Source organism: Varanus komodoensis, unplaced genomic scaffold, assembly GCF_004798865.1.
Source record: "Varanus komodoensis strain SLA01 unplaced genomic scaffold, ASM479886v1 scaffold5, whole genome shotgun sequence".
Taxonomy (NCBI): domain Eukaryota; kingdom Metazoa; phylum Chordata; class Lepidosauria; order Squamata; family Varanidae; genus Varanus; species Varanus komodoensis.
Genome location: NW_025336087.1, coordinates 28,119,467 through 28,145,605, shown reverse-complemented (window position 1 = coordinate 28,145,605; position 26,139 = coordinate 28,119,467). Strand labels below are relative to the sequence as shown.

General features: G+C 39.1%; 1 protein-coding gene across 4 annotated transcripts in view; it reads left to right on the top strand.

Annotated features, from left to right (window-relative positions):
• The first annotated feature begins 968 nt into the window (after positions 1–968).
• Positions 969–26,139, top strand: part of FBXL17 (F-box and leucine rich repeat protein 17) — a 221,601-nt gene continuing 196,430 nt past the window's right edge. For 3 of the 4 annotated variants that reach the window (XR_006416329.1, XM_044446754.1, XM_044446753.1), the window contains exons 1-4: positions 970–1,936; positions 4,226–4,348; positions 5,027–5,284; positions 7,102–7,233. Coding sequence is in view for 3 of the 4 variants with exons in the window: in XM_044446754.1 (XP_044302689.1) it covers positions 1,118–1,936; positions 4,226–4,348; positions 5,027–5,284; positions 7,102–7,233 (1,332 nt within the window). In the remaining variant the exon portion in view is untranslated. Of the gene's footprint in view, positions 1,937–4,225; positions 4,349–5,026; positions 5,285–7,101; positions 7,234–26,139 lie in introns of all 4 variants that reach the window. The other variant, XM_044446752.1, reaches the window with a different exon arrangement.

The following is a 26,139-nucleotide window of genomic DNA, read 5'->3' as shown; positions in this document are numbered from 1 at the left end:
AAACACAGGGAAAAGAAGCTGTCTGTGTACATCCGTACTTCAGTGATTTTAAAGGCTGCATGACAGGAAGAAATACAAAAGACTCTGCCTCTCCCAACATAGAAATGTGGGAGAGAGAGAGAAACAAGCCATACCCGTTGAATTCCTAGCTACTGAGGAATTTTTTTAAAGGGATCGCTTCCCCATCTTGAAGGCCAGGACTGCCGCAGTAATGCTGAAAAAGCATGTTTTAAGGAGTGATCAGAGGTCCCTCGAACTTCTGTTTCACTTCCAACAGCACATGGGTGTCAAGCAAGGCCCAGCTTATCCTGGAAATGTCTTTAGTACGGGACATTTCAGTCTCTGCTTTGGTATGTACTTCTCCCTTTGTTGCTCAGTCTTTTCCCTGCAGTTTCTCTCTCAAAAAGAAAAAAAAACTAGCCAAACAAGGCCAAAAAAAAAAAAAAAGAAAAAAAAAAGAAAAGAAAATCCCGCAAATGCAACACACGTGCTCGGTAAAATCACGTAATCTCAAAATGAAGTGCTGCTTTAACATTACCTGGACCAAAGATATAATCCTATGCATGATTAGACAGAAGAGTACTACAACTCCCAGCATGCCCGAGTAATGCATAGTATTGCACCCTATTTATAAACAAACATAAATTAAACCAATACACTGCATGCCATAACAATCCCCTCTTGCCTACACTTACCACAGCCTAACTACATGAAAACATACAGAGAAACAACCCTCCACCTGCTCCAGGCAACAGCGTAAATTGAGACGGACCCTTTCAGGAGCACGGCATTTCCCCCTTGCTTCCGCCACTCTTGCCCCGCACATGCGAGGTTTGTAAACGGGACCGGAAGTGAGGGAGGTAAGGCGCCTCTTCTTTGTTTTGGTATTGTCTCTTTAAACTCCTGCCGAGGGGTCACAGAGGCGGAAGTGGCCGTCGCTTCCGTCAGAGTTCCGGAACCAGCCGTGTCGTGGGTACCGGCCTCAGAGTTTTGCCGGCCGCCGCCGGGCTCCCAGGCGCGGGGAGTCCTGTTGCCGTGAGCTGGGCCGGCGCAGCCGACAGCGCGCGGGGAAGCTGCTGCTGGGCAAAGGAGCGGCGGCGGCGGCTCTGCTTCCTATATGGGCCACTTTCTCTCGCGGAAGGGAAGCATCCAGAAAGCGGAGAAGAGCCGCCCCCGCAGTCGCCCCCTGAGGGGGAAGGTGCCGCCGCCGCCGCGGAACCGGAGCTGCTTCCTGCGCGGACCCTGCATGCTCTGCTTCCTGATCCACAGCGCTAGCCCGCCTGCAGCGGACGAGCAGCCTCCCGCTCCCCGGGACTCCGCGCCACCGCTCCTGTACGCGGCTCTGCAAGCCCCCGAAGAGCGCGCCGCTCGCCGCCTGCTGCGCTTATCGCCCGTGGCCGCTTGGGAAGAGCGGGGTCGCCACTGCCGCCGCCTGCTCCTCTCTGGCCTGCTGTTCTCGCCGCCGCCTTCAGCGCGCCGGGGCTGCTTCGGGCCTGCGCTGGAGAGCGGCGAGGCTCCGCCGGAGATGGTGTGCAAGCGTAAAGGAGTCGGGCTGCCCGCCTGCCCGCCCCGCAAGCTGCCCCGCTGCGCCACCATCACAGGGACTGTGGCGGTGGCCGGGAGTCCTTCGCCCCCGCCCGAGGCCACCGCTTGCCCACCGGGCCCCCTACCCGAGCAACACCTCTGCCCCTTGCCCTGCGCCTCGGACCGTGCCAGAGGAGGCTCGCCGAGAGACCCCTCTGAAGAGAACGGAGACAGGACGGGATTGACCCCGGCAGGATCCCCATCGCAGCTGCCGGAGCTCGGCGGGAGGGAGAAGCATGAGCCCTGCGAACCGGACTGCGAGGAACCACCGGAGAACCCAGGTGACTGCTGTCGGGAGCTGCAGCCACCCTCACCAGACATCAACCAGCTACCGCCCTCTATTCTTCTTAAGGTGGGTTTCTGAAGTATGGACAGGCAAGGGTGGTGCTTTCAGGTAACCACACGATCTGGAGGCTCCCAAGGTATGCAGGGAACAGTTACTTCTTAATACCTTGTCTTGCATTCTTTCAGGCATTCCGTTCTTTTCTATCAGCTCCTCCCCAGCCCTAAGAGCACATTGTGGGGTTCTTGAGGGCCTGTATTAGATATGGTACTCATTCACTTGCCTGTTTCTCATATATGGGCCAGGTTGGTTTGATCTAGGGTCAGCAGTAGCCCCTGTGATGTGAGAATGCTTAGTCAGATGATTTTCATCCTCCTATTCCTCCACCTAATTAGCAATTGGGCAAGCTCTTGCATAGAATGGTATTGAAGGCAAGGTAGTTGTTAAGAACATAGGTCTTCTGGCAAGTAAAATGTTTGGTCAGTTTATCTCATTATTCCCTGCACTGACTGGCACCCAGCCCCCCCACAATTTCAGAGAGGATTCTTTCCTGCTTTCTACCTGCAGACGTGAGGAATAGAACCTGGGACCTTTTGTATGCACAGCATATGTTCTGTCTCTGAGATACATCCCCTTTTGTGTAGCGTTTTATGGATCTCTTATTATTTGGGCTTGTGGTCAACCCAAGGCTGGGGGATACCTTTTTTAGAGGAAGGTTTTGATACCTTAGCAGACCTCACTGTCACAGAAAATGTGGGGCAACCTAAAGAATCCTGATTAAGGGATGCCTCATCTAACAATCCAAGGAATCCTTTGACCTTACCTTTACTGTGGATTCTGGTTCTCATCCAAATCCCATGGCTCATTGCCACACAGCAGTGGTGAAGCAGGTTGGGATGTTCAGAGTTGTTGGAGTTTCTACATGGTTGCAGAAAGGCACTTTCATCTCATGCTTACTCAGGAGGAAGGGTCTTCTGATTCTTGATCACTGACAAGGCTAGGCTAGGTCTCTACCCCAAGAGAACAATGCTTTTTGAATATAGTTTTGTTGATGAATTTAGTATTTTTAGCAGTTGCCAACACAGATTATTCAACATGCAAACAAGTTCTACTTTTTGGTCAGCCTTTTTTATGATAGAAAAGTGTTAGGAGTACACAGCTGAATATTTAACAAAGCTATGCTCTGGTTGAAATTGTGCCTTAGAATGTCTACTTCATTTATTTTAGTACTATTTAGATTGTACATTATTATACAAGAAACTAAGGAAGGAAGAAGTTTGCAAAGTTGGGTATTGTTGTGACCTGTGCTGTAAAAAGCGTAAGTGAAGAAACGTGAACCTTTGGTACACATTTTTCCATTTAAGTGCCTGAAACTCTTCAAGAAGCCTGCTTTGCATTACACAACTCTGACATACAATAACTTCCACAGATGACTCTTTCAATATAATAAACCTTTTTTTTTAATTTTTGAGATCTATCCTCAGAACAGTTAATGGGGCTTTAAGGTTGAAAGTTGTCCTTTCTTTTTTGTCTTCAACAAATCCAGCTTCATTGCTACCTCTTTGGGCTTTTTTCAGTCTTTTCTCTGTTTTTATGCACCAGCTGGCAGTGGTATGAGCAAAATCAAACAACACAGAGGAAGATAATGAGAAAAGCAGGTAGAAGGAATTGGGAAGACTGCTGCTGGCCAATCTACACATTGAAGAGCCAGAATATTTCAGTGGCACACACTAAAGCTGTTTTGTATTCCCACTAGTTGAAGTGTAGATTTTTATAGTGAAGATTTATAATATTTTGTGGAATAGCTTTTTTGTTTTGTCTTTTATATATATTGGGAAGATCACCCATCTACCATGTTCCTCAAACAGATTAAGTAGACAAACCCTTAAGCAGCACCGTGCCCCTGCAAGAATGCTGCTCAACCTTATGCTTGTCAGACTATGAGAACATTGCTCCTGTGACAGAGATGTTGGCCTCTTGATGTCCAGGAAAGCTAGTTGCTAATTAGGTCTTAAGCCTGTTCAACATGATCTGCTCATCTGCATGAGACTAGCATGTCAGTTAAAATAGGATTCACAGAGTTTTGGGGCTTGCAGGCATCCTGATAGGACTGTGCCCATATAAGTTTCCTGTAATTATTTAATCTGAATGCTTATAATAGATTAATACATAATGGAATGGTGGAAATCAGTGGAATATCTGTGTTAAATGCATGCTTAGAGGAAATGTATTTGACTTAAAGAGTCTTGTTAACATATTGCAAACATGATCAAAGTTTTAGAGCAAGGAAGTATCAGCATGATAGGATGGAAATTTGAGACATTGCCTTAACTCTTTTTGTTCCTTTCCTTTTCATAGATATTTTCCAACTTATCTTTGAATGAGCGATGTCTTTCAGCATCATTGGTTTGTAAATATTGGCGTGACCTCTGTTTAGATTTCCAGTTCTGGAAGCAATTGGATCTCAGTAGTCGTCAGCAGGTATGAAGGAAGATGCATGGAAAAATTAATGCCTTTGACCATGTCAAAACAGATCCTTTGTCTTTTGGTTGTAGAAGTGAAACCTGTAGTCTCTTTTCATTCTGCTTGTGGTGGCCATTTCCTCCTGTCCTTCCCAATAGTCCAGGACAAAGGTTTCTGAACTAAAAGTGTTTATGATTTTAGAGCTGACAAATGAAGATTGTTGCAGAAGTCAATAGCAAAAGGCACAAGCAAAATTAGAATACTGACAATTAGGGAAATGCAGTTTAATGCTACGAAATTGATTCCTAATTGAATACCTTTCCTCCTTTCCAGACTGAAATGAGCAAACTCTTTTGAGGCAGATACTCCTGCCAGTTGCTTGGAGGATCTGGTGTTTCTCAGTTGTTCAGACCTCTTAACCTTGATGCCATACTCTCTGATTAATTACACAGGGTGCACCCTCTCCCCATACTTCCACATTAGCATGCTCACTAAACTTAGGTACAGCATTTGAAATTGCGTGTGTTTGAGCAACCTTCTGGCTTATCTCATGAGTCCATTGGCCTTGTTTTTTTAGTTGTGGATCCTTAGCCATAATTGTCTTGGATTGGCTGATACTTTCATTTGTTTTTTCATGAAATTAAAAAGAATAAGTTATGAGAATGTTAATGTTCCCTATTGAATTTTGTTTGGTAGGTCACTGATGAGTTACTGGAAAGAATTGCATCAAGAAGCCAGAATATAACTGAAATCAATATTTCAGATTGCCGTAATGTATCAGATACAGGAGTATGTGTGTTAGCATCTAAATGTCCAGGACTTCTAAGGTATACAGCCTACAGATGTAAACAACTGTCTGACGCATCTATAATTGCAATGGCCTCGCAATGCCCTCAGCTGCAGAAAGTACATGTGGGCAACCAAGATCGGCTCACTGATGAAGGACTCAAACAAGTAAGTTTTAAATATTAGTAAAGTATCTTTGATACCTGAGAAAACTTCCTTTATATGATTTTCATCGCAATTTTGTGTACATCTGTTCAGAAGTAAATCTCTCTCAGTTCAGTGGGACTCAGGTAAGTGTTCCAAGATTGTAACCTTAAACTACCTTCTTATGTCTATTTATTTGGGAGTAAACTCTCTTCAAGCTGTTGTGAGCCTCCCCGAGGCTTTGTTGCGATGGGGGTGGCATAGAAATGTTTTAAACAAATAAATAAAAAATAAAAGCTCAGGAGTATCCAGTTTTAAGTGAATAAGCATAAGAATGAGAAGTTCCAAGGTGATGCATTTTATTATAATATGTACAGTAAAATCAGTCAAAATCTCTTGTTCTTTTCTGGAGAACCATAGCATGACAAAAGTCAGCATACTTGTGGATCCTTACTTGACCATCTGTCACATTCTAAGTTGTGTTGCGTTTGTCAGCATTTATATATATTTGGAATCTAGGTTAGAAGTAAACATGTTGTACACTCAACAGCCACGTTTTCTACCTCCCCCACCCTTTTCTCTCTGTATGTGTTCCTAAGCTTTTTCCTTGGTGCATAAGTCAGTTCATGATGCAGAAGTTTTCTTTTTTCCACCTGATGCTCCCAGGGAGGCTGTGGAACTCCTGAACAAACATGTAGATTCACTTCCAGGACTGGGGAGGGAGAACAACCTGGAACCTATTTTGGAAAGATAGCAATTTTGTGGGTTGGGAAGTCTCTTGATCTGATTAGTTGTCTGAATGGTGTTGAATCCTGTCCCTGCCTTGGAAGGACTGAGTGTGTAGCTTGGTGGTACACCTGAATTATCATTGCCTGTTGAAGCACTTTCTGTTGACTGTCTGGTAGCAGTCGGCAATGCTCTGTAAACTCTGGCCTTCTGCAGCAGCTATAACCCTATTCGGAGAAGTCACACTTCACCATGGATAGCCATGTTTTCATTACCTCTAAGCTAGACTACTGCTGCTCTGACAGCTTTTTTTAATTGAATAATAGGGTAAACAAATAAATACATGTTTTACATTGGGTTGTCTCTGGCAACTTTCCAGTGCAAAATGTGGTCATCTGGATATTGGCTGGGGCTAGAATATCAACATAACTCCAGTGCTGTGTCAATTGCACTGGCTACCAGTATGTACCCAAGTCCAAAGGCAATGTAAAGACATTAACACTCCTGATTTCCAACCAGTAGACCTGTGCATTGCCCCTTCTAGTATTTAAGCATGGTTTGAAGATTCTTCCAGGCTGTCTTTGATACCATGATGTATGAAGTGCTTTGTAGAGTAATTCTGAATATCTGATCTCCTATGACAATATTTAAAATGTAACCTGGATTTTACAACTTTTTATGTTACTTTGGTGACATATAACTGCTAAGGGCAACTTAGAAGTACTTCAAATAAATTGATACTGCTTTCGGTTGAGACGTGGTCTTACAGCTTCCATTTCTTAGTAGCTGAAGATAATTATTGATTTAAGGGTGATAAGTGGAATTGAGGTCCTGATTCATATAATACAGTTTATTTTATACATGTTATACATGTTTATATAATAGCAGAAATAAATTGGGCAGCTAGCATGCATTATGACCATCTTGAATTTTTGAAATCTATGTTGCCATAAACTTCATGTTTCATGAGTAATATTGCTTCTTGACTAATCTCATAGTTAAAATTTATATTCAACTTCTAGCGAAGCAAAGTTTGTATACTTAGGTCAGCTAGAGGGCGAGCATTAATGACAACCAGGTTTCTATATTTATGCACATGTTAACTTCATTTGCAGCTGGGCTCAGAGTGCAGAGAACTGAAAGATATTCATTTTGGACAATGTTACAAGATCTCAGATGAAGGAATGATCATTATAGCTAAAGGATGCCTGAAGTTACAGAGAATATACATGCAGGAAAACAAATTAGTAAGTACTTATCATATATTTAAATGAAAAATGCCTGCATATTTTTCCAGCTTCTCCGCCACGGCCAGGATTTATTAGTGTATGCTAGGTACATTTTGTAAGATAACCTGTTTAGAAACTTTCATATTCTGTTGATATTAACTTGCAATGCAAATAATGATTTAAAAACTGACTCTCAAGAAAGCCTATATTAATAGGTATTGCTAAATGTAGTATGCTAGCTCAAAGTAATCTCAGAACTGCTCTTCTCTTTTATGTTTGAGTAGTCAGTATGAACTTAACCAATACTTTAGGTAAAGTTTTGCTGCAGTCTATCATGTCTACTATTCCTAAACTGGCTTCCTGGTGGGCACAAAACATTCTCTGAAGAGTTCTGTATATTTCCACATTGTAATGCTTTTTTTTACATGGGTTGATTTACATGTCTAAAAGATTTTTTGTTGGCCAGTGTAGACTGGATGATTTACAAAAACAAGTAGAGTCACGCAGGAATGTTGTAATGATAGCTAAATGAAACTTGAGTGTATATATTCAGTGCATTTTAATATATTACATTTCTGTACAACACAATAGCTGAAGCTTTCTGAGAGGTTCACTGAGTATACTGGATCCAAACAGGAATGGCAGTTACAAACAAACCCTGCTTTTGAGGTTCCTGAATACTTCTGTCTAGTTACTATTAGACACAGAATGCTGGGTTAGATAGACTTTCACTCTCAGTCAGCAAATAACAAAAACTTAACTGGCAGTAATGGATCTTGGTTGTAAAACTTTGCATATTTAAATAGGATACTTTGTGCCAGTGTTAACAAATGAAATTGGATAACTAATACTACTTATATAATATTTTCTCATTTCCCTGAGGTTTGTTTGTTGTTTTATTTGGTACATCTATATTTGTTATATTTACATCCTGCTTTTTGCTCCAAGGAGACCATTAAGGAGCATGCAATCCTCCCATTTTATTTTCACAACAATCCTGGTCTTAAAGTCATCCACAGAGTTTTATGGCTGAGTGTGGACATGAACCTGGATCTCTTTAGTCCTAGTCCTCCACTACTACTTCACTCTGGGTCTCTTTTGCATGAAATTGGCCGTTCATCGTAAACTAGTGATTGTGCTGCAGCTCTTCTCAAGCATGCAGGTCTGGTTCTGACATCACACTTTTGCCTTCACAGACATTGCTTGGACTTATTCCTTTAAAAAGAAGTGGAAAATAGTTTGAAATGGAAAACTCTCATGGACTTCTGATTCTGATATAAAGTTTTCCAGGTGGGTCCCTCAACAGCACTTCAGTGGAAGAGGCTTTGGGGTAACCCGCTCTTTCCAATATACTTAATGCTTATTTTCATGAGAAATTGGCTGACATGGCAAAAATCACTCTACTCAAATATTTTTTAATCACTTAATTAAAAAAAAAACAACTTTGAGGAAGTTAGTTAGAAAAACAAAGTTGCTGGAATACTTTTGAGAATTCATAATGTATATTTATCCAATGTCCTCTCTGTAGTAAATATCATTTACTGCATTTAATGCATAGAAATAATATTGCCGGAGACACACTCCTTGAATATATTAAATAGGTTTGCTAATCATTTTCTGTTGGTCAAAGAGGATGACAGTTCCATCTTTTATTGAACTATCAGTTCTAATCTCCCCAAAAGTCTAATAAATACCTCTGTGTAAGTGTCAAGACACTTCAAAAGTCCATTAAACTACTAGTGTCTCTCTCCAAGAGGAAAAATGAGCTCTCTCAGAATTGCTCAGACTGTTCAGATATTTTGATCAACACTTAGGAAACCCTCATGATTTGTAAACAACCCAAAAACAAAAGAGTGAACAGTGATGCCACATCAGATGTAGTTTAGTCAGAACCATTAAGCCTTAGTTCAGTAACAGAATACTTTGAATGTAAATGGATTCAATCACTGGTATTTCCAGGAAATCCTGGAGAGCTGCTGACTGTCAGTACAAGTAATATTAAACTAGCTAGACCAGTAGTTTTATATGGTACGAGACAGGTTCCTACATTCCTAATTTTGTTCCTGGAGTATACTTTGCAAAACCTGATCATATACATACTTGGATACTTGATTCTTCCCCCCCCCCCCCAAAAAAAAAGGAAAAAAACATCATGGATAACAAAAGTAGAACTACTGAACCATCATTTCTTATTCTTGAGCTTGAAGGTTTCGAGATCTAAATATCTGCTAAGAGCTGGATAGGAATTTTAAAGAACTGTTAAAGAAAATTTAAAGGAATTTTAAAGACAGCCATAGGAGCCAGTCATGTGGCTGGCTATACTTCCAATAGTTTGAAGCACTGTATTTAACTTTTGCAGAATACAGGTGAGTTTGTACACACCTGTACACAAAAGGTTTGTTATAAGAATGAGACTGGGTGAACTTCCTATGATGAGCATTGTTTTTGATTGTGCTGTAGTTTTTCTTAGGCCTACACAGGAGAAATTGTGATTTATTCTAACTGATTAGCTAATAAGCAAAACCTGGTTTCATATCCTGGTTTAGCTAATCTCAGAATGTACCATGGTTTTCCTACCACTAGCATAATGGAAAATTCAAGTTTATGCAAGAGTAACTGGATAACCAAGTGTGTGAGTCAAAAATGTTTTCTTGTAATGCCAAACCATGATCAAGGAGTAAATGTAGCTGCATTGCTTCTTTTGTACAAATGTAATTTCTTGATAATGAGAACTAGTGTGATGGCCACATATGAACTGAATATCTGACATTACATGGTTCATTATATTGTCTCAGTCACAAACTTGCCAGCCTTTACCACCATTTCTCAGAATCAGTGAACTTCTATCCCTGCACCCCAGTAAGACAGAATTATAATGTTGGCCTGGCTTTCAGGATTGTACCAAAGATTAGGGAGAGAGACACATTGCTCTTTGGATATTTGTCTATGCAGATAATGATATTTTGCCTTTGGCCCATCTTTGTATTAATGGTGTGTGCTATGTTGCCCTTGCTTGCAACTGGTGTGTTCACTGCTGATGTGAGTGTATGTATATAGTTGGTACTGGGCTTGCAAAATAGAGGAGTGTGTATAATAAAAATTGCAGTGCTTGATGGTGGCCATGAAGACACTCAAGTTTTTCAAGCCTGGAGGTTGCCAAGGTATCATTGTCACAAAACCATTCTTCATATCCTGTTGCTAGCAAAGTGTGCTGTACATACAGAAATTTATCAGGTTGTTTCAGGCCTAAGGGCATTTTTCTTCAGCAATAGCCTCTAGCTGAGTCATTTTGCATCACAGCATTGCATATTTACAGAGCAGTTTGGCAGTCTCTCTTAGATGAATGCAGTGAACATCCAGAAAAAGAATTCTAAACCTTACAGAAAAAGTTTTATATTTTATATCTAAACAAAGTGTCTCTAGATCCATGGACAGCAAAATAAGTGTGGGGTTTGAAACCTTATGCTAAATCATTGTGATTTTTTCCTCCACAGTTTTTATTTATATTTTTACATAATCCTTTGCTTAAGAAGCTCAGATTAATGGAGGTCTACCTTCTGATGGTCTAGAATCTTTCTCAACTCTAGTGCCTTTTACAACATCTCAGAAATGAATGAGGCTAAAACTTTCAAAGCAATCAGTGGGAACATGAAGGAGCAGGATTGGCTTAATTTCATCAACAGAACAATCCTATCAATACCTAGGCATGATCAGCCTGAGAAGTAGGTTTCCTCAATTCATAGAGAGTAGAACTGGAAGGGGCCATGAAGGCCATCGAGTCCAACTCCCTGCTGTTGCAGGAAACCAAGTCACACCATCCCACTCAGATGGCTGTCCAGTTTCTTTTTGAAGGTCTCTGGTGTGGGAGAGCCCCCCATCTCTCTAGGTAGCTGGTTCCACTGCTGTATTGCTCTGACAGTGAGGAAGCTTTTTCTGATGCCTAGTCTGAATCTGATCACAGTTTTGTTTCTGTGCGAAGTGATGCAGTTATATTTTTGTGTGTGCAGCTTTAATAATTGCACAGTTTGTGTTATCGTGGGCATTTCTAAATAGTCATCATTTAAATCAGCCAACTCTTTCTGTTTTCCTTACCCACCTCTCTCAGTCTGCTTATACAATACTTCTAGTTACAGAAGTTAGTGCTTGCAAAATAAATTAAGAATCTGAGGTTTTCTTTTAAATGTTAGTGGGAAAAGTGCTTTAATGAACATAATGAGTAACTGAGGGGTGTCAGTAATTTTATTGTCCCAAATGGAAAGTTGCTAGCTGCATTAACATTTTTATTCTATTGTATGAAACTAAAATGGAAACCATTTTCCTGGCAATCTGATTTGATTAAAATAAGACTCCAACTACTTTTTAAAATGTAGGGGTGAAGTCCAGTGAATACTTAGAACAGTATGCTGAACAGTAAAGTTTGCAAGATTGGACTGTTACTAAACAGTACTGATCTATCATTTCTCTTACTCTGCTTTTATAATACATTGTAACTTTTTATCTATCTTGGCAACAGATATAATGTGCTAGTCCTCAAAATGCTCATTGTTACCTGTAAATATTGTAGGGAAAATATGTATCAAGCTCTACTGACCTTTAGGTGGCAGTATTGACTTTAAAGATGCCACTTAAATGCCTTTGTGTCCTTGGTACAACAATGAAATGATTGGAAACCATAGATTGCAAATCTTCTTACAGTGATAATACGTAGCCCAAATTTTCTCACATGCAAGGATAAGTTCTTGTGTTGCTGATTTTAATGTCCTGAAACTATTTTTAAGGCATGAAGTGGAGCTGTATCTGACCCCCCCCCCCCCAACCCTGAAGCATACTAGACAACTTACTTACAAGACTGTAGTTATGGGCTTTTTAACTAAATAGACTAAATAGTTCCTAAATGAGCTGGACGTAAGTGTCGCTATATCTTGTACAGTGCCATAAACTTTAAACCTGTATGAAATTTAGATTGTTCTTAAGTTTCTTTTTGCACTGAAGATGCATCATGATTATGATTTTCGGGGCTCTTAATTTGCTGGTTGACAACAGCCTTAAAAGTTTTTCTGGTCCAGTAACCAGATTGGTCCAGTATAAAACGGTGGCTTATATTTCTTGCAAAATGTAGCAGTTGGAGGTTAGTGGGAACTGAATTTGTATTTTGTTCTTGTTTACTACTCACGTAAACATTAGCAACAGCATTACAGACTTATTCTCGGCTATCCACAGCCTGTCTACATTTTTATTACCACATACTTGGAGTAGAACCTCTGAGAGATTGCACCCATGTTCAGGAGTGGATAAATGTGCCTTTCTCAAAATATGAAAAGCGGGCTGCAGACACAGTTCAGTCTTTCTTCTGAACTCATCTGTCAAGTGGTTGGTGCTTTTATCTCTTAGGGTCTTAGGCCAGAGTTAACTGTCAAGATACAGTCTTTTGAGCTTAAAATGCAACAGTGTAATAACTAGTTCAAGCTGCTTAATATTGCATTGTAATGTAATAGAAGTTTAAAGTCTATCTTGTATTTGTGAGGTCTGCAAGATTAATATGACTGTTTTAATGTTAATAGAGTATGAAAAGAAAGTTTCACCTGTTGAATTTATCATGTATTTTTGTATGTATAGTTTTCTAAAGGTGTCTTCCTCTTTGATTCATAATATATGAAGGACTACTCATGTAGTGCTGTTTGGTTATTTTTTGTTAGCTATTCATGCTTTAAGATTCTTCACTAAGCAATATGCCAGACTAACTGTATATTTATTGTATGGCTCTCAGATTTCTAAGTATTGCATGTTGCCAGCTACAGTACTGCAAAACAAACATTAGTCAACACCATAACTGGATTTGCTTCTTTCACATTGTTCTAGCCCTACATTTTGGTTTCCTTCTGATCTTGCAGTGTCTGATATTTATATGAGCCAGTAGGATGATTTCAGAACAGATGCGCAATTTGTAGGCCAAGATTACAATTCCCATCAGCCGTACATAGCATTGCCAATGATGAGGGATGATAGGAGTCATAGGCCAAAACATCCACCTCTTGATTAGAAGGTCAGATTTAGGTTACTTCTTTCCTAGCTAGAACACTGTGGGGTTTATTTGGTAGAAGTGGAAGGAAGTAGCCCAGAATAGAGGAATACTAATGATGAGATCCTAAAACATTAAACTGCAGATATTTAATACCTCTGCAGTCTGCAAGATGCTAGTATCCATGGAGTCTGGCACGCTTTATAACTTGAAAATGAAACTTAATAAAATTTTATTTCATTTCCTTCTTCTTTGAAGAGCTCATTTCCCCATTACCTTCCGATTTCCCCTATTCCCAATTTATAGGGCATTTTCCTGTCTTCTGTTTTGAATAGCATTTAGATTGCTGAAATTCTCTTTTGCTTTCAGTTTTTTTAAATCTGAAAGACCTGACACCCTCAGTTCTTTGCTGGCCTAGGAAAACTTTGTGCCTAGAGAATGAGGTGAAACAGTATTGATAAAGTAGTAGCAATATGAACACTTCTCTGTGAAGTACTCACTTGAACCCTTAATATAGAAATCAGTTTGTTATTATACATGAATTTTCAGTAAACTGAAGGGAAAATGCAACATTGCTTTCTGGTGGGACAACTCTTAGATGAATCTGGCAATTTTTTCTCTTGTCTGAAGCACTTGAAACTAAAGCACTCCGTGTAATCACTAAAAGGAGAACAGTGGAGGACTGAACCAATAGGCAGTACTTTGTGCATCTGCTGTTACCAATTACTGTCATAGACAACAGTAATGTGACAGTTGGAAACGTTTAATGCAGTACAGAATCCAAACTGGAAATAGTCATTTGCAAAGTGTATGTTTGCTCCTATATATTTTGCTTGGGTTAACTATATCTTTATTCTTAAATATTAACACACAGTAACCTTTTCCCTTTAATTTGTTCACCATAAACACACTGTTTTATGAAACAGCTTTTCAGTTTGTCAGGTTAATGTATAGTTTTGACCAGATGTTTGGTGATGCTGCGTATGGTCCTAATATAGTATTTGTTTGTGTAAGTTGCCCAATAGAACTATGTTACATAAGTGCAAAGGTGCTAGAAACTAAAAATGTAGAGTAAACAAATAAAGACAGCTGGTTTCCCTGAGCTATCTTTCTTCTTTGGTGTATGGTTGTTATTGTTTTTTAATAGTGATAAGGCTGAGCGCAGGAAACCATCTCAGAACCTTCTTTGTTGGATTGGATAAGGATTGGACATCCACTTTGGCTTAGATTCTTGGATGTTTCTCTGTTGATTATGAAAGGAAAATTAACCTTTTTTGGATTCATATTATAAGCATAGTAACCCCTGAGAAAAGACAATCCTGTGTCCCAAATTTTAGGGTTTTTATTGAAGAATCTACCTTTCATGGCCCTGTGAGCAGTTTGCATGAATACCCATGGTTAAAGTGTCCTGCAGAAATTCAGAAAGTTGCAGCATTTAAGCTTTAAAAAAGCATTTTTAAAAATTTTCTGCTTGATTAAGATCAAACTTGCATTGAATATACAAAGTTGATTACAGAGTTGGCTTGGGGCACTGGTTTATAGGCAAGAATTAGGAAGTGGCTTTGTATGATTATCCCAGCCCAGGGTGAAACAGCCAACCCATGAGCCGTTTCAGGATTGTGGGTGATTGATTAACCATATCAATGATTCTCTCTCTCTCTCTCTCTCTCTCTCTCTCTCTCTCTCTATATATATATATATATATATATATATATATATATATTATTAAAAGTTTTAAACTAACACTAATAAAAACATCAAATATCACATACATCGGATTCACTGGGTCAACCCCCTACTACATATACATATACACACACACAAACACACACACACACACACATTTTTTAAACATTCTAAAATCAAATTCAAATTACACCAATTCCCGTTTCTCCAGCCAATTATAGAAAGAGTCCCAAGTTCGATAGAAGTCAGTATCCTCTTTCTCCTTCAATGATAAAGTTAGTCTATCCATTTCTGCACAGTCCAAGATCTTTCTTACAATCAGTTCATCGGTGGGTAGCTCCTCATTTTTCCAATATTGAGCAAATGCAATCCTCACTGCTGTGATTAAGTGCAACATCAAGTACATTTCCTGTCTGTTGACGTCTTCCGGCATAATGCCTAACAAGAAAACTCTCAATGATTCACTCTTGCTGGCTTTGGATAATGCAGTAAACCAGAGTGATTGTCTCCTGTAGCTTAAATATTCAGAATGGCTGTTGGCATGTGCTGCAACCCATTGTAGCTTAAGCTAGAGTGGTCTACAGCAATCATACAGACATGGCCCAGTCTATAAGTATTTACTGAGAAGTAAGTTGCATATAATTCAGTGAGCTTTACTTCTAGCTAACTAAATGTTTCCCACATGCGCACATATGTTCCCCTCTGCTTGTGAAGTTCTCAAGTACAAATCCTTTTCTAATTCCAGGTGAAACTAGAAAAGGGAATTTGGTTTTTCTTATTCCTCATGGGAATGGGGAGATTTCCAGTAGTCTATGAAGCTTCCCCCCTCAAGAGACAACAACTTTATAATGATCAGGCCTACCCTACTCTTCTGATGTCCTTCCTGGGCTTACTGCAACTAGAAAAAAGTCCTGGAGCTCTTGTGGGCTGAAGATGTGAGGGAGTAGAATACTGCATGACTGATACTTGAGAGATGCCTTTCGCAGTGTGATGCTCTCCGTATGAGTTGGATGTCATTTGCTGTCATTCCCAGAAAGCATGTCCATTGAGTATGCTGACCGCAGATGGCAAGTGTTGTAGTCCAGCACATCTAGAGGATGCCAGTCTGTGCCCAAAACTTGCCTCACCCAAGTATATGGAGCCAGGCTAGGAGGAAAGACTGCATATCTATGTGTACTGGGAGCTGAATAAGCACAATCAACTCTAACTGCTGAACAAGTGGATAACTTGCTTTGGCACTATGTCTGTTAGGCCTAGCTTAACAAGCTATGCTCACATCTTGACGTGTTTATGAATTCCAACTTTCCAGTGGAGTTTTTGGTTAGATTTATCATTTTATTCAATTGGCAAGAATACCTACTGAGCAGAAAGGGAGGTAGGGAAAAGAAGCAGTTTCACTGATTCCTTCCACCTCTCTCTTGCATCCCCCCAGTAACAATTTTCTTCCTGTTGTGGAAGAGTTCTCCTTTGCACTGTTCTGAGATAATGCAAAGAAGCAGTAGTGTTGACAAAATAATGTTCCCATCTTGCCACCATAAATGATTGAGTGAATTGGAAGGCTTCTGTGAACAGAAGGAACACTTATGTGTGTAGAAGTCAGTGCTGGATACTGCCCTATATGAATGAAGGAATAATGAATTGGCAGCAGAAAATTTGATGAGGTGGTTAGAGTGTTGGACTGGGACCCTAGAAGATCTGGGTTCTAGTCCTTACTCAGCCATGAAGTTCACTGGGTGACTTTGGACTAGTCACTTTGGGCAGCTTAACCTACCTCACAGGGTGGTTGCTGCTGTGAGGATAACATGAAGCTATGGAAGCTGTTTTGGGTTCCTCACAATAGGAAAAAAAAGTTGGATATAAATGCACTACGACAGTGATACTGCGGCCATAAGATCACATTCTTGTCCTGCATTGTAGATAATTCAGTTCTCAAAATCATGGTACAAATTTTAACCCCACTTTGATTATAGAGTGTATTTTCAGAGATCACAGTGCAGATAAACTATTTTGAGGCTTCTTTAATACTGTTGCACTTGAATTAAGTGGAAAGTATACTATGAAAGCCTTGACATTCCCAGCTGTGGTCCTGCTGTGGATTAGAACCATAGTATCACAAGGAGACTGTGCCTGCTATTTGAATAGAAAAGAAGGCTTTTGCTGACTTCAGTGAGTGGGACCTGTAATAAAATATTGCAGTATTCCTGTTCTAGATAGCCTGCTGTGCTTGCTGCTTTTCAGAGAACTCAAAACATGACAGCATTGGTGCCTGACATATCACAGAGGCTGTTTTAGCCCCAGTGTTATGTTAAGCATCCCCTTCCATAGAAAATTTACCTTTGTTAATACCCTAACATTTCTAAGCAGTTTACGTGAACATTATATACAATATAAAAACCCAGAAGAAAAACAAACTTTTAATGAATTTATTATTTTACCTTGCAATAACAACAGTAGAACCGAGCAGTGTTATCTAAACTGTTGGCTTTCAAGGCTCCAGATGCCTTTTCAATTTTCTGTATCATTTGATCTCCCTCTTTTCAAAAGTATTAATTTATCAGGTATGTTTATTTCTCCCTCAGCTGTCAAGGGGTATGATTTTTATTTAGCAGTGGGTTTGTGTAGATCCTATGTAGAACCTTGGTCTACATCAGGGGTCTCAAACTTGCGGCCCGCGGGCCAATTGCCAGGACGGGCAGGACACGGAGGAGGGGCCCTGCGGCCTTCAAAGTGCCGGTGGCGCCCGGGCCGGCCGAGGGATGAGCGGCCCACCACCACCGAGGTGGTGGAATACTTGATGCGGCCCAGCCTCCCCCAGACTCTACTTCCAGCGGCCCCCAGGTAAGTTGAGTTTGAGACCCCTGGTCTACATAGTCTTTCAGAGACTTGCCTCTCCCTTTTGATCTATTGTAGCCTCTTTGGTCTAGCTAGAACACAATCCTGTGCATGTTTAGATATAGGACTACTATTCTTAGTAGGCCATAGTTACTATAATTAGCTGGGGAATGCTTTTTGACTAAATATATATAGGATTATGTCCTTAGTATGCCCATTATTTCATGTGTACATTATATCTGTGTAACATGAGCATGTAAGATTCTGGTGGTTTGGCCAAGTTGCAACTGGAGAATTATTTGGAAGCATTATAAGAACTTTGAGCTGGTGTAATGATCACAGAAATTAATGGGATTATTTACAGTAGGAAAACTAAAAAAACACATAATCATAATGTATTTAATGCAAAATTGGCTTCTAGCTATCCTGTGCTGCTTCAGTGAATAAATCAGTTAATAATGAACATGCCTATTCAGGATCACTTGTCCTGTAATATACAGCTGTAGGGAGACTGTTAGATGGGTTTTAAGTCACATACTCAACCATCCTGAAGAAATAGAATTTGAACACCACTAATATAGTTAGCACTTCTTTTCTAAAAACACATTTTTGTTGTGCATTTCAGAAGGTCATAACAAACCCCAAAAATAAAACATAAAAAACATAGTTTACATTGCATTAAAGTTAGGTATATCAGTTACAATACATATATATGAAATTTATATGTCAGTGCATTGCATGAATATAAGGAAATGCATTACTGTCAATAGTAGTACCTATGCATAGATTTCAAAAAAAAGCAAGCCTGTATTTACTAAATCCCTGTATTTAGCTATACATAGGAGGTGTCCAAGTGCCACCCACTGAATGTTTGAAAGAATCAGTAGGCACTCAATCCACTGCATTGTTTGTAACTTGATTTTACAGCACTGTTTGTAACTGTGCAGGGTTGTTTGTCATATTATGTGAACTCTGCCAGTGTCTCCCTTTTCAGATGAAGTAAGTAGACCTTCAGTCAATTTTTTTTATTCAGGCTTTCTTACTGTATAAACTCTTAGATTAAATACCTCCTTAAAGCTCCGTTTAATCCCTCTCTTTAATTGCTGCTGACTTTTTGTGTTTGAATGCATTTTTATAGCCAGTATCTGCACATGTATTTTAAGAATTATAAAAATATGGCTGTACCAAAATCTGGTGTGAATTGTGAATAATAAATATTATTGATGTGTTTTCTTATTGGTATATAGTAGATTTCTTAGAATTATCATAATCAAATTCATGTTGGGTTTGTGCAGGGCATTGCATGGAGAATTATGCAATGGCGTGGGTAAGGTATCAATAGTCATTTATCAGTCCAGGGAATTCCAGATTTGCCACTTGTCCTCCTTTGTAGCAGAACAGAGGAATAGAAATTAATGGAGATTAGTTGATAAACCTGTGGAGTTTGGGCTGGATTAGAAAACAATGAGTAGAGCAGAAGATGCGCTTGAACTTTCTGGAATTTGTGAGGAAGCTCCAGCCCTCAGGCTGGTAAGGAACTACCATCTTGTTTTGCATAGTATTGCACCTGAATGGTAATGGAAGAGCTTCTCCCCTCCTGCTATCACTGTGCTATTACTGTCAGCTCCATCACATACTTCCAGCCAGTGTTGCTCTCTAGTTTCCTATCTAGGCATAAACACCATAAGTACAACCTGCAACCTGACTTATTAGGAAAAACTTCTTAGCATAAAAGTGCATAGAATTGAACAGCTAAGTGCCATTGTGTTAGATAAGAAACTTCTGTATAAAGAATATTGTTGACACTGGCTGGCAATAACTCTCCAGAGTTTCAGACATGAGTTTCGTACAAGCTCCTAGCTGAAGGTGGCACAGATTAAACCTGGTAACTACCACTGACTGACAACCCTTACTTTTCAACTGGGAACATCAGGGTCTGGGGTGTAGGCAGCAGGACCCAAGCAATACAGACAAGATGTTCTAAGTCCAAACACCCATCCAGTAACAAATCCACGTTACAATTTCAAACATACCAATGGCAAAACAGAGGTGGATCATGGAACGAGGTGAAATCCAGTAGACAAGAACATAGTCAGAATAGGTCAGGAACCTGGAAGACAACACAACAGGGAACTATTACTTGGGAGCAGGATAAGAAGGAAGAGTCTGGGAATAGCAAGGTGTAGCAGGCAAAGTCAAGATGCAAGAAGGGGGAGGAAGGCAGGGTCCACAAGCAGTGCAGGGATTTAGGCAGAAAACACCATAACAAACCAAAAACCCATAATTGTTAAAGCAATGAATGGAGGGAAGAACATGTTCTTACATAGCTCCTTCCCCAGGTCTCCCAGCTGGTGTGTGTTTGAGTAGAGAGAGCTCCAGTGGAGCATGGCCCTAGTCCTGCATTTACTCCGGCAGAATGCTTCAGATCCTGACAGTAAGCCCCCTTCAATGGGGCTTGCTCTGAGCTAAATAGTTATAAGTGTGAGATGTAAACATTTATACTGAGTATGCATTTCCTGTTACAGCTTCAGCTACATATTTGCTGAAGATATTTCAGGTACACAGTTCTTAATCCTTGCAGACTATTTACCATATGGTCTATGTGAGCTATGGACCAAAAACCTGAAAGCTGAAACAACTAGAGCACATTCCTAGCATCTTCCAATTACATATTGACAAAACAAAATAAAAATAAGTAAAAAAAGTGAGTATTAAAAGGAGTAGGAAAGGTGGGGTGTAGCCTGGCTTCCATTTATGATTGCTTCTGCCTTAAAGCTGTCATTTCACAACAGGCTCTTGCTTTTGCAAAGGTGCTGGGAGACAGAGTCAGTCCTGTTAGCCAGTGGTCTGGCCAGCTCTACTTTACGGTATTTGTTTTCAACTCTGTTTTCAGAATTATTTTATGTATATCATTCCAACAGGATAAACAAAGCAGGCCATTATTCTTGGCTTTTAGCTGTAGGGCAGCTACTGCTGCAAGCTCTTTCAGTCTTTGAGGTTCAGTCATTAATATTGGTTATGACAAAGTTCTGAAATTTGGCCTCAGTTACTGTAGTACACTCCTATCAAAAGTGTGAAGGAAGATGGGCTAACACCTCTGCATCACTACATTATAACACCTGTTTGTAATACCTGATTTTTTAATTTTAAAAATGTATTAGTGGTTACTTCAGCACAGCACACTTTATAGTAAATGTAACAAAGGCATATGTTGTACATAACAGACTATTAATAGGTGGGTTTGAAAGTAAATGAATGCTTGAGTTCTAAAACTGGCCCATTGTATTCATTACAAATCAGGAGCTTGGAAACATGCAGTCCACCCTGTGAATTTCTCTCCATCAGTAACATGGTTTAGCTTATATTTGGCATGGTTTAGCTTATATTTGCATAGAGTGGTTTTAAAGTTGGTTTGCATACCCTGAAATAAGAGTGGTGCTGATGTTATGGTAAACAGTGGTGTTACAATAAATTTTGAAGTGAAAGGTGCTCTTCATGATAGTCCTCGTAGGTACAGCCCATCAAATGAGTGTAAAATTGCAGATGGCTGAATTAATCCATTTCTTTGTGTGTATAATGTCTGAATGTATGTTTCTCCCTCCCAAAAACATCAGTACATAGTACAATATCCACTTGGAAGAGGTGGTAGTCATAGCATACTGAGGTCCCAAAGAAAAGTGTGCTGATTATCATGATGGATTTTGGCTGAGATTGCATGAGAAAGGCAAAGAGAGTGATACAACATGGCCTTAAGCAGCAGGACCATCAGCTCAAGATTTCCCAGAGTTTTTCTTCCAAGCACCAGGGAGGAAAAAAAAAATAAAAGTCAACAAACTGCAGAGGGTTATTTTGGCTGTGCAAAAATGCTGTTGTAAGGTGTGCGACTCAGCTTGGAGAGAACAGGGCTTTTCTGTAGTGGCTCCTCTCAGAAATTATCTCCCCTTTGAAGTAGGTCTCAGTGTAAGGCCTCAGTGCTGGCATGTTTAAGAATTTTTTGAAAACATAACTGTTCCCTTTGGCTTTTCCTCGGCCATGTGCTATCTTTTTGTATGAGCCTCTTGATATTAATCTGTATGTATTTGTGGTCTTTTCTGTTTCTTTTTTCATTCTTTTGTAATGCTTCTGGATTTCTTTCAAATAAGAAGTGATATATAAATATTTATTATTCATGAATCTAAATTATTTCATGTTGAAATGCCTTTGGTACACATTATATGCCTGCCATACATTCTGTTTCTTATGCCTCTTGTGAGCCTGCACCACTGTGTTGTACACTATGGTCCCATATTTCATGTGTGACTTTTACAGTGTAAAAGTGCCTTATTTATGTTTTGTGTTGCAGATATTTTGTGTGTTCCACAACTTTTAGGTAGATCTTATGTATGCAGCATATGCTACATTTCTGTATTAGTTGCTTATGTCACACATGTGATAATGTGTCTCATTTGTGTTATGTACAGCTGCCTCATATTATTTGTTTGCAAGTCTGTCACATAGTTCCAGGTGCTTATAAATGGGACATCCATGTGCTGCATGGAAAGGTCCAATAGGGAATTGTTAGTATTATTTTTTTTAAAAAAACAAGTAAATACAATAATAAAGGATGTATCCATTTAAAAAAAACACCTACTCAGCTCGGTATAATGTTTTATTTGCATAAAGGCTAATACTAAACATTTTTATACTTTAACCAGCTTCCAGACTGGTTCCAAATTGTGTCAACTGGATAACCATGGTAAACATTGGTGAAGATTTTAGTACTGCACCATAGGTGATACTGAAAAGACAAGGGAGGGGAAATCAACAGAGGAGAAGTTTAAGATATTGGCTATTTTTTTTTTTTCATCTGTACCAGCTCTTTTACATCTCCAGCCAGAATTAAACAGCTGCTTTTACAAATTTCACAAAAGACTGCACTCTGTTGAGTGTATTTAAAAGTAATACAAGTATTTGCTCCTGATGGACAAGAACAAATAGTCCTTTGCCAAAGACTGAGCTAATTCATAGATCACTGAACTTTTTAAAGGGACATTTTGTTCACAAATTTTAATTTAGTAAGAATATTTACACTCTACTTTTCTAGTTCAGCACTTCAACCAATCAAGGCAACTTAAAGAAAAAACTGAGAAAAAGACACTAAGATGGAATTAAATGAGCAGATGAAATCACATTTGTATTAAAAAAAATTAGAACAGCAAGGAGTTATAAATAGGCAGAACTCCTTAGTGCAGCTTCTCCAACTTGCCAGATGATACTTCAGGTATGGCAAAGGCTTCCCATATTTAAAATTTAAGGTTGAAGAGAAAAATAACTTTTTAGTAACCTATAATTACAGATACACTACTTGGCACTTTTCACACCAAATACTGGTGTGGAAACTGATTCCACTTACTTTCTATAGATGGTATTAGCTGTAGAACAATTTTAGTGTAATAAATTAAACAGGACTTGTTTAAACATGTAGATTGATGGTAAAGTATTAAAAAACCTCATTACCTGGCTCAAAATAGCTCTCTGTTAGATTCCATATTCTTAATTTAAATCTTTGTTTTGATCTAGTCTTTCACAAAGGTGTCTTAATGGTCCCTATAGATTTAAACTTTTCAGAATCATTTTAACTGCTAACATTTTTAGGAAATATTGTTCTATTGATACTATATTTGACTACATAAATAAAGAACACATTAAAGATTTAAGAGCTGCTGGTCTAAAATTCTGCACCCAAACCAAATTAGTGCAATTTATTTGTGGCTTATGCTGACAGAAGTATTATGGCAGATTACAATAGTATTCTGTACAAGTTTACTCAGAAGTAAGTCAGTGTTCAATGTATCTGTTGTCTTAGTAAAATCGTTTAGGATTCCAATATTAAATATTTCTAAAAAAGCTTTACAACCTTGCTAATAGTGTTTCAGAACTGTGATTGCAGTTGAAGCAGAGATAGATAAATATGAGTCAGAACTTTTGTTCAGTGATACTTACACTTTTTGCATGAAGCTCCCTTTGCCAAAAAGACAAGGCATTAAAAAGTGGCATGCACTTAACCCTACTTTAGCATTTATCTTGTTTTAACTTTTGAAGATGAGAACACTAGGTGAATAAATTTCAAGAGGTTTAAAAGGTACAACAGTGATTGAACAAAGATGTAAACCTAGAGCATGGTAGTGCATTGTAATTTCATAGTATTTTTAAGGCAGTTTTTGAGATATTTTAAAAAACATAATTGCAGTGTAAGCAATGATCATGGATTCCCCTTTATTTCTTGAGTTCAAGTAATGTATGAATTTGGGAGAGTTTATTGTGACTAAACACATAAGAAATCTTTAATCATTTTTATGTGATAGCTCCTGAGCTGAAATGATTACTTGAAATACAAATAACATTAATCCAAAATGACAGTCTTAACGTATCTGCTTTCATTAATTGTATTCATTTTATTGACTGGCATAACTGTAATTTAAAAGGGGAATACTTTAAATGTGCATTTTTATTTAATAGTGTTCTTTAAAATGGTTCATTCAATAGTAGCTATGAAGTGGTTTCCAGTGGCCTAGTATCAAATCCATTAAAAAAAAACCTTTTAAAAAGCCTTATAGTTCAACTACAGGACATTCAGTATCTGTAAGAAGATTTAAACAAACTTTCTATAACCGTATTTGTAGTATCTGTGTTTCATGGTAACAACCATAATGTTCACAGCGTTTAGGTGGATCGAGAAGCTGACATGAAAAGATAGTAATTCATGATGACTTGGCTTCACAGTGTGTGTATAATCCTTCATGCTCTCAATGGTACCCTAACCCCTGTACCCACCAGAACAAAAGAAACTGAATTAGAAATTGTGGGAGCTGGGGAATGTTCCATTGACAGTGCAACTCATGGCCCATAGGCCTTGTCAGGACTCAGTTTGAGATCCTTTATTCTTTCTGACAGATGTGAGGTAAGTTCTATGAGGTGGAAGTCATTACTCGAGTGAGGGCAATGTCAGATCAAAAGTAACCAGTGATCAAACAAGGTAAAGGGGCTGTGGAAAATAGGCTTGCTTTCTGGCCTTGACACCTGCCTGATCAGTGGGAGAAATGTGCCTTGTGTGTCAGGTGGAGCTGGTTCTCTTTGATGTACAGTGAATGGGAAAAGATGGAAAATGAATTGGAGATTCTGATTTCCTTTTCCTTTTGCAGCAATTAAATATCCTTTTTTATGATACTGAAATTGTCTTTACTCTGGTTGTAAGATGCGCAAACATTTCCTGCACCAAGTAAAATTTTCAGACTTAGGCAGCATGTATAAAATGAATGAGTAATAAAGTGGTAACAATAAACAGTACTGAATAGAAAACATACTGTTATTGCTGGGAAAATTATGATTATGCAGTTTATACATTGTAAAGATTTCACGTTATAGTTAACTTCCTGGTTTTTTTTTTTTGAAAAACGAATTCTAAAAAAGCTGAACTGTTGTAGAATTTTCTTTCAACAACTGACATGGGTATTTGAAATAATTTTTGGTTATATTCCACGGTCTACGTTAGAGCACCTAATGTAATTCTGAGTAGCCACACAAAGCTTTAGACTGCAAGAAACACTGACAACACCCGAAGAAGGAGTTATTCACACAAGCTCATGCTGCTGCGTCTCTCCTCCTTCAGTTGTGCCAGCAGGATCCCCTGCTTTTGTAACAGGAAGCTACTGCTTCCTAAAGCAACACTGGAAATGGGCAAAATGTTTCTTTCTGGAGTGGGTCCAGAGTTCTATTGTTCAAGCATTGCAGATCAGTTCCATTCCCAAAATAAAGGTTTCAGCTTGTTTTCAGTACTTTAAGAAATGCACTAATGGTGGGCCCATCTGGTGTGCAGGCAGTATTGGATATTGCCCATAAAGCAAAATAAGCAGGGTTCAATTGATAGATCTAGAATATTCTCTTCAGGGTTGGGGGTCCTTTGAATGTATTGGAGTGCAATACTGGGGTAAAGTGGAGATGGAGGAAAAACAATTACCCTATCTATCTATCTATCTATCTATCTATCTATCTAAAACTTTTGTATACGGTCCCATCACTGACGTCTCAGGATGGTTCACAATAACAGCAGTAAAAATAAGATAAAAATAAAATAGCACAGCAACAAATAATAACTATAAAACCACAGATTACGATAAATCAGCAATTAAAATAGTGGGAAAATAAAAAAGTTTTTGCCTGGCGCCGGAAGAAAAGAAGTGTTGGTGCCAGATGAACCGTCTTCCTTTCACAGAAATTGATACTATCTTTGTTTCTTCCTTATCCCAGTTATAGTTCATTCATCAGTATCCTGCACCTCAAGGAGCATATTCAGAGATTGATCTCTGGTGACAAAGCTAGCTAGCCAGAATATTTCCATGTGACAAACC